At 56.0% G+C, this 8,100-nt stretch overlaps 3 protein-coding genes across 3 annotated transcripts in view; 2 read left to right on the plus strand and 1 right to left on the minus strand.

Annotated features, from left to right (window-relative positions):
- Positions 1–94: 94 nt before the first annotated feature.
- On the plus strand, positions 95–1,161 carry VDAG_01802 (uncharacterized protein). Its single transcript, XM_009657831.1, has 4 exons — positions 95–200; positions 312–355; positions 508–619; positions 725–1,161. Exons 1-4 carry the CDS (start codon positions 192–194, stop codon positions 749–751), a joined length of 192 nt encoding a protein of 63 aa, XP_009656126.1. The 5' UTR covers positions 95–191; the 3' UTR covers positions 752–1,161.
- A 764-nt stretch (positions 1,162–1,925) lies between these two features.
- Positions 1,926–5,140, minus strand: VDAG_01803 (nitrogen regulatory protein areA; the record flags this gene model as incomplete). The annotated part of the gene is made up of 3 exons (XM_009657832.1): positions 1,926–3,980; positions 4,144–4,561; positions 4,665–5,140. The coding sequence occupies 3 exons, from the start codon at positions 5,138–5,140 to the stop codon at positions 1,926–1,928; spliced, it is 2,949 nt and encodes a 982-aa protein (XP_009656127.1).
- A 2,243-nt stretch (positions 5,141–7,383) lies between these two features.
- VDAG_01804 (uncharacterized protein) overlaps positions 7,384–8,100 on the plus strand; it is a gene marked incomplete at both ends in the record, with an annotated part of 1,781 nt that continues 1,064 nt past the window's right edge. Inside the window, 2 exons of the mRNA XM_009657833.1 lie at positions 7,384–7,920; positions 7,970–8,064. Coding sequence (XP_009656128.1) covers positions 7,384–7,920; positions 7,970–8,064 — 632 coding nt within the window. The remainder of the gene's footprint in view (positions 7,921–7,969; positions 8,065–8,100) is intronic.

Genomic DNA, 8,100 nt, shown 5'->3' on the forward strand with positions numbered 1-8,100 from the left:
CCACTCGCGTACAGTTGTACACGTGACCGGGGTTGCCGCCCACACAAACCAAAGGCGCAACCCAGGCGAAAAATCGGAGGTGCCTCCCAAGATTGCGGAAAGGACGTCTATCCATCCACCCAACTCTCGACATCACCCCCTCCCATCGCCCAGTTACGCTCAGTCGACAGCAAAACTAACAAACCGCAAATATGGGCAAGGTACGTTCAGCCCGATGATACTAGACGATGCCATGATGTGCCTTTGTGCCATCGTCGACGGCCGAAACCACCAAGACAAACGACACAAATCGCTGACTGATTCGCGAATAGGTTCACGGATCCCTCGCCCGTGCCGGCAAGGTCAAGTCTCAGACGTACGTCTTTCCTCGATGAGCACGATGCCCCGATCACCCGCACATGCTCCGTACCGACTTTGCCAACACGAGCGATACGGAGACGGACGCATCAGATGTAATACGCAATGCAGAACAGCCGGACTAACATGGTTTTTATCTTCCTTTTCTAGCCCCAAGGTCGAGAAGCAGGAGAAGAAGAAGGTCCCCAAGGGCCGCGCGAAGAAGAGACTCACGTACACCCGCCGTTTCGTGAACGTCCAGCTCACTGGTGGCAAGCGCAAGGTACGCCCAGATGAACCGAACGCAGGAGATCTCGGCAGCCCCCCGGGAAGGGAACACGGCACGACGCCTGCGGTTCTTGTCTCTGGCTAACGCTTCAATCTCTAGATGAACCCCAACCCCGGTGCCGCTTAAACAGCCTCCCACCAACTTATCGATCACGGCTCGAGGAACGTCTTGGTAATGTCATGAAGGCATGAGGGTTTCGCGCATCGACGAAAGGAAAGGAGGGCGGGGGCTTGTTGGAAAACGATTCAACGCACGAAGCAGGTACAGAGTGTGACTCCGGAACGGAAATAAACGGTCGCACGGGATGATTCTTTTTTCAACGCTCCGTAGAACGGGGGAGCCAAGGTGCGGATCAAAAGCGAGGTCATACATAGCTTCGCCGCCGCGCTGGGAGTGTTCAGGGCTCGTGGCATCCACCACGCGCTTTTGGACCTCTCACAGGCAGCTCTCCGTCCAGCCTCAGAAGGGTTCGGCGTTGGGTTGTCGGCTTTCGGGCCGCTTTTTTGGGAGATAGGGATGAAATGATCTTTTCCCAGCCTTGTTCGCTTGAGATGTATTCATGTTGCAGTCCTCGGCGTTGACTGTAATGTTTCCGTGATGACGCAAGAGCATTGCCTCCCTGAAGCGCACGCTACTCGAGGCGATGCTTTAGTGAACGAACGGCTCTGCTCGGGTTGGTCGTAACGTATGGCCCAAAAGACCAAACTCATTCCTAGTTTATAGGTTCAGCTACATGTACAGCGGTGTTTGGCACAGTCTGGTGAACTAGCATCGACGCCGAAGAGCGCGCAGCCGGCAAAACCTTCAAGTCAACAGTAGAGTCACAATCAAACAAATTCCAGAAACTTTATAAAATGAGCTTCATGTTGATGGGAAAAGGTATCTCGATGTATGTAGAACGTTCAATCGCATCTCTATCACGCCCACAGAGGGCTGTTACAACGCCAAAATCCCAGGGGAAACATGCCAGCCGCCCGCTCAAAAGCAAAACCTACGTCGTCCGGTGACCACTGTGACAAGCTCTCAGTAACACCAGGGGGTCCGAACGCCAGCTGCCACGCACACGTCTTCCACCCACCGCTGAGCACCGCGTCGGCGAGAGCCTGTGACAGAACAAATCCGCCCACCGCATTACCTACTCTGTATGTCTTGTTCCCAGTGATTTGGAGCCCGGCTCCCGTCCCATATCATCATATTAAGCAGAAATACAAAATCCTCATCGTTGTCGCGTAAAAACACCTCAAACTCTCCCTCGTCACAGGGACAAGGCGAGAGCGAGTCCACAAGGCACGCGAACCGCTCAGAGACTCATCGTCAGCCATTCCCACTCTTGAGGTCCTGATGCGGGGCCTCCAGGGTTCATCATGGGGCCTTGGCCACTGGCGCCTGACATGCCTAACATGCCACCGTGACCCATTAGCGGTCGTTGGGTCATACCAAAACTACTGGCCATTCCCAGCGAGCCAGCTGCGGACATCGTGTTCAGAGGACTAGCCGATGGGACTGACCGTGCAGCTTCGTTGGGAGAACCAGTCGAAGTCTCTGGGCTGTCGACGTCCATGCTGGCAAGTCCGTCGCTGCCTGTGCTCTTGCTGTGGCGACGTTGGCGTTTGGAGGAGCCGGATGATGAAGCACCGTTGCGAGGCATCGACGCCGCACCGGGGCCCGGAGTGTTCTTGGGTGGTGCTGCAGCGATAGGAATGACGCCCTTCCCGCCAACAGCACCTACGGAGGAACCAGCACCAAAAGTAGTAGGTGTGCTGCCGGCCGTGTTCCCACCAGAAGCAGGCCCGCTCGCCGGGCTTTCGCCCTCATTATTCACGCTTCCCGCGCGAACCACGGCAGGTGGGGTCGTAACCTGCGAATTCCCTGGGATAGATGATATAGCCAAAGTCGAGTTCTTTCGCGAGACGGGGCCGGAGGCCGTGCTCTTTTTGGATCGCGTGCTGGTACCACCCACGGGGAGACTGGCACCAGACCCACGGTTTCTTTTCTTGATGACATCCGTCTTCAAGCTGAGTGGTCGTACAACGCCGTGAAGCTTCAAGAAAAGACCGCAGGCGTTACAGAGTGGCTGTCCCTCAGGGTTGCGACGCCACAGAGGGGTCGTTTGAGTGAAACAATTGGTACATGTGGTCGGCGCGCTGCTGTCCCCGTTGCTTCCGGCTCCCTGCAGGTTGGTTGAGGATCCTTGCTTTGAACCAAGGGGTGATGAAGGTCGGCTTGGGGCAACGGACGAGAAGCCAGACCTCGTACCAGGAGCCTCAGGAGGAGAATTGGGGGTTGATTGTGCCATGCGATCGAAAGGATTACCGTTGCGAGCGAGATGAGTGGCGGGGGTCGAGGCAATGCGCGGGACCTTTCCGCCGCGCCTGTCTAGTCCCCCCTGTTTGAAAGATTGCGAATGGGATCGTGAAATGTTACCGCCGTCCCAATCACCGCTTGTGTTGTCGACGTAGTCAGTGGTGGTGCCACCAATGGTGACTTGCTTGCGGGGCGGTCCGCCGGGGTATCGAGCAGCCTGGGTGCTGTACTGGCCAGGCAGGGATGGATCCCAGCCGAGCGAGTGGGTGTCATCCATTGCTGAAGGCGAAAAGTCACTAGGCATCGACAGGTTTCTGTCGGCGAATGCACCGCCATCCTCGTCATCAGAATCCGCACCGAACGAGAACATGTTCTCATTCGGGATAGACACTCCAGGAGATCGGCCAGATTGATCTCCCTGGAAGACCTGTGTGGGGTCGATATGCGCGAACGAGTTGGGGCCATTGGTGCTGAAGGCGCTCGGGGGATCAGGTCCGGCAGTAGAGACGGGGAACATGGAGCTGTTGTTGGGTGCGCCGTTGTACATGAATTGTGAGCCCATTTGGTTGCTCACCCCTTGGGGAGCCCCAGATCGGAAGGACTGCTGGCCTTGGGTTCGCATATCCAAGGATCCAAAGTAAAAGCTATCATTGTCGGGGATAGGATGAGGAGTAGAAACGGCAGACGGATAAGCGGAGCCCGGAGGCGAGTAAAAGTCCGCCGCGTTGAGAGATGAAGAGGGCACAGATGAGCCACCATACATGTTGGAGAAGTGGTTGTGCGAGACCATGGGAGAGGTGGATGGTGAGAAGCTAAAGTTTTGCTGGAAAGGCCCAGCAGAGGTGATGATGTTATCAGTATCCATGGATAGGCCATCGAGGTGGAAAGGGTTGCCCTGTTGGTTAGGGCCCTGCGGCATTCCAGGTTGGCCTGCGGTGTCCAGAGAATACTCATGAAGCTCAGAATCGGCGCGAATATTGGTGGTAAGGCCGTCGACGTTACTGTTAACAGCAGGCACCTGAGGAGAGAAGTTTGCGGGGCGCTTCCGTGTCTACGAATATTGTCAGCTCGCGTTCTGCGTACAACGAATACAAGACGATGGAAAGGGGGGCCCAGGAAGAAGCTGGAACAGGAAGTAGCCCGAACCAGCTCCGAAACTCCGCCGCATTTCCGAACCTGACACAACGTAACAAAGAAAGAGGTCAAACACTCACGCGTCGTTCATCGATGCTCGTTTTACGTGTGTGCCGAGGGACGTAATTGAACTCATCCTGGGCCCTTTGGTGATGGGGAGGGAAGGGCACCGACTGAGGGACAAATTGCTGGTGCGCAGCGGCGTCCTTGCGGGTTTTGATGTTGATGGCAGAGGTGAGCAGAGAATGCGGTTGACCTGGTGCGGCAGACCTAGACTCATGAGAGTGTCGAGGCGGCGGCGGGGCAGGTGGCTGAAGTTGTGGGGATGAGAAATCGACCGGCGTCGCCATATTCTCGGAGAAGATAAAGTCATCGAGGTTCATCGGCTCAGGGTTGTTCAAGTTCTGCTCGGACGTTTTCCGCAATTGGGCAATTCCACTCGGTGCGTTGCCGTGGCTTGAAACTGCGTTGTTCGCCGTCGCAGACTGGCGCACAACCCTGGGGGAAGAAGAAGTGGTTAGCATTCTTTTCGAACCAGCACGACAGGGTGCTATGTCGAATGCGCACGTCAGCGCGACTTCGACGCAGCATGTCGACATACCTGGATGCTTCCTCCTCCTGCCGCTTCTTCTTCATGTTCATAGCCATCATTCGCCAGGTCAGATTCTCCATCCGCTCTTGGTTTGGTAAGCTCTGCTTCGTCTTGCTGAAAAACTTCCACACCTGCGTCGCAAGAGGATCCTCCTGCTGGAGCAGCTCGGGCGTGTCGCCGGAAGCACCCATGACGGCGTCCTCGAAAGGAGGAAAGGCAGAGGATTGGAGGAGTTGGTTGTGCGAAGTCTGTTGGGGTCGCGCGCTGGAAGCGGTGTCAAGGTTGAGGTTGAGGTCGAGGTCGAGATCGAGGTCGCCCAAATGCGACGTGAAGGCGGACGACGATGAGTCTGCGCCGTGTGCATGGGCGGTGGTGGTGCGGCCTTGTGCGTTGGGGTGGGCATGGGCGTGGGCGTGCCCGTGGCCCCCTCGACCACCACGAGCATGGGTGTGTAGGCCTTGGCCGTTGTCGGCGGTGGCAGGCATGTGAGCGGCAGGCTGATGGGGCCTCCTGGGGAAGCGATAGTCGTGCTCTGTTGTGGTGGGATTCATTGAAGCGAAAGCGCTCGATTTTGCGATTGACATCGAGGACCTCGCAACCATGGTTCCAGTGTGTGCTGGTAGGATGGTGAGGAGGGAGAAAAAAGGACGGGCGAGGCAATGTAGAGTAGAGTGAGAAAGCCAGTCTTCGACCCTGAGGGGAAAAGGTTCCGAGTAGGCTGGCGGGATTCACACAAAAAGGACTTTCCCCACGTCTGCTTGGTTTTGGTCACCTCTGAGTGGTTCTTAGTGGCTCCCGTGCCGGAAGAAACCTAGGCCAAGGCACTTCAGTGGCCGGTGGTACTGCTGACTCGGTGGGTGCAAGTACCTGTATGCTGCTGGACGTACGTTGAACGCTGGGATGTGGGGGACTTCGACTTGACTCGGGGTTGGCCTGTCGGTCTCATGCTGCCGACGTTTGAAAGACTGGCTGGATGCGACGCCTGGGATGACGGAAAGTATTGCTGGAGCGAATTCTTCCTCATCCAGGTGGTTTTCTCGAACCTGAAGGCTCTCTCTCTCTCTCTTTTTCTTCCCTCTCGGGACGAATGACAGACAGTCTGACAATTGTTTTCGGCCTTTCCTGCCGGTTTAACCCTTTCAATCTTCCCCTTCCCTTTCACCTGAGCGGAGGCAGAGCAGAGTAGAGGGGCCTGGAATTGGGGGTGATGCGGTGATGCATTGCATGGAACCTCAGTAGCTAAAAAGGCCAAGGTGGGTAGGCAGGCAGGTAAGGGAAACGCGGATACCCGGTGATGGTCAGGGTGGGCTCCTGTGGGCTGCTGCTGTAGTGTGGTGGATGCGCCCTGGTTCAGCAGCCGACGGCGCAAGCCAGCGAAAGGGTGCGGCGCATCAAGCTGGTGGGCCAGCAATGACCGAACAAGACAGGGTGCCCGTTGGCTCGTGAATGGGGCCTGAACGAGGGCTTTTGGGGGAGGGGGGAATCCCTTCTGAACCCCTGTCATCGACGACGTTCGCGGAGCAAGCAGCTCGACTGTGGATTCGACCTAGTTGTGCCTCCCGACTGGCAGAGAGCTCGCGAGGTGGTGGTGCATGGCGCGTGGTGGAGGGCGAAGGGTGGAGGGGTGAGTGGATCTGCAGCGAGATTATTTTGGCAGTGGGGGTCTCGACGGCCTGCTTCTGATGATGGATGGTGGTGTGTGGGTGAAAGGAAGGCTCATGGAGCTGACGGTGAGTACATGGTACTGTACTGTACGATGATCCGGACGCTTGAGGCTCGGGCCTCACGCCTGTCTCTTTGCAAGTCTGAGCCCATGTTGCAACCAGTCTGTAGTGATCTGGGACTGTGTCTCATGAAGCCAAACGGTTGTCTGCTTTCGGTTAATGGTCTCCTCTTACAACGTGCCTCCTGCTCCCACCTCAGGACTTGGTCTTGAACTTCGGTTCTGATGGCGCAAACCGGTCAGAAGGCCGCTCCTTGGATGGCTCGGGGCGGCAAACCGGTCGCTCCATTGATCGCCAGGTCTTGTCATGAAGGTAACCCGTCTTGGCCTGTCATCCATCAGTCTTGTTCGACTTGCCGAGCCGCCAACCTGCCAAATTACCAACATGCCACAGCACTGCTTGATGCACAGCAACGGCTCCCAGAGATTTGTAAGGTCCATGACAATGCATTGCAGCATCTGAAGACAGGCTAGCATAAAATACTGCTGGCGTCTGCACATGCAGCTCCGTCAGAGATCACTCTCCCAGCAAGCCAGAAGCACTGGCCTTGTCTGGTCTGGTCTGGCCTGGTCTGGTGCAGGCCGCATGGTAGACTTCTGACATTTGATTTCGTGAGAACTGAGCTGAGACGGCCTGTTTCTGTGTGAAGGTACGTACCTGCCTACCCCATCTTGCCCATCCAGCGCGCGGCAGGTGCAACCAAGGAACCCCGAAGATGGGTTTTACCAACGCTGATCTGAACTGGACATGGGTTGAAGCCTTGCTGCTTTTAGCCTGAGCTACGCCTGAGCCGGGAGTCCTGATGAGCGGGGCAGAATGCACAAATGTAAATGTATGCATAACTCCAGCGTTTCAAAACAGCAAGTCCGTTTCCCCTGTGCAGGGACTAGCCGTTTCTTCCATAACGGTGAGAGGTGCCAAACAGCCACCCAAAATTAGTAAGCACAAGTCGTACCTTCTGGCTGGTGGATGAGAGATTGACGATGGACGATTTTTGCCCCAACATGATTGTCTTCGCCTTTTGCCAATCCGAACGCCGACCGCTCCGAATGCCGACTTCAACGAGAATCAGCCCAAAAGCTCAAACGATGCCTCCGACAATTGAACTTCTTGGACGAGGCCACATCACGATGGAAGACGCCCTTGAAGAGGAGAAAAACGTCATCAACTGGGTCTCCTATGGGCCTGCAACTGATAAGCTCTACCGAAAGATCTGGGAGGCTAGGGATACGGTCGCAGCACTTGTCGTGCATCATATGGGTGTGGGAAGGCAAGCCAACTGCATTGTATTGCCGCCGGATCAATGGATTCGTGGCAGTTTCAATGTTTGCGTCTTCGTTGAAGTAACTTCCGGGACTGGCGAACAGCGGAAGGCTGTGTTTCGCTGCCCGCTACCACACAAGCTTGCAGAATCTGAGTACCCGGGCAGCGTTGACGAGAAGATCAGCTGTGAAGTGGGAGCGTACGCATGGATTGAGGAAAATTGTCCGGAAATTCCCTCTCCACATCTATTTGGCTTTGGCTTTAGTGATGGGCGCCATGTAGGTCCTCCTTCCCATTCTCATTCAATGTTGCTGACTCGGTTATTAGTATACCCACTCAAAGCATACTCGACTCTTCGATCGTGTCAGTCGACGTTTCTGGTGCTACGTCTACAAGTGCTTCCGTCTTCCGCTGCTCTCTCAGTACGTCTGCAACCCGCCAAATCACCAGGTGCAGTC

The sequence above is a fragment of the Verticillium dahliae genome, genomic scaffold, assembly GCF_000150675.1.
Source record: "Verticillium dahliae VdLs.17 supercont1.3 genomic scaffold, whole genome shotgun sequence".
Classification (NCBI taxonomy): domain Eukaryota; kingdom Fungi; phylum Ascomycota; class Sordariomycetes; order Glomerellales; family Plectosphaerellaceae; genus Verticillium; species Verticillium dahliae.

Bases quoted from the DNA above. Each gene is read 5' to 3' on its own strand.
- VDAG_01802 (XM_009657831.1), top strand. The intron at 356-507 runs GTACGTCTTTCC...TTCCTTTTCTAG, and splicing joins GGCAAGGTCAAGTCTCAGAC to CCCCAAGGTCGAGAAGCAGG. The intron at 620-724 runs GTACGCCCAGAT...TTCAATCTCTAG, and splicing joins TCACTGGTGGCAAGCGCAAG to ATGAACCCCAACCCCGGTGC.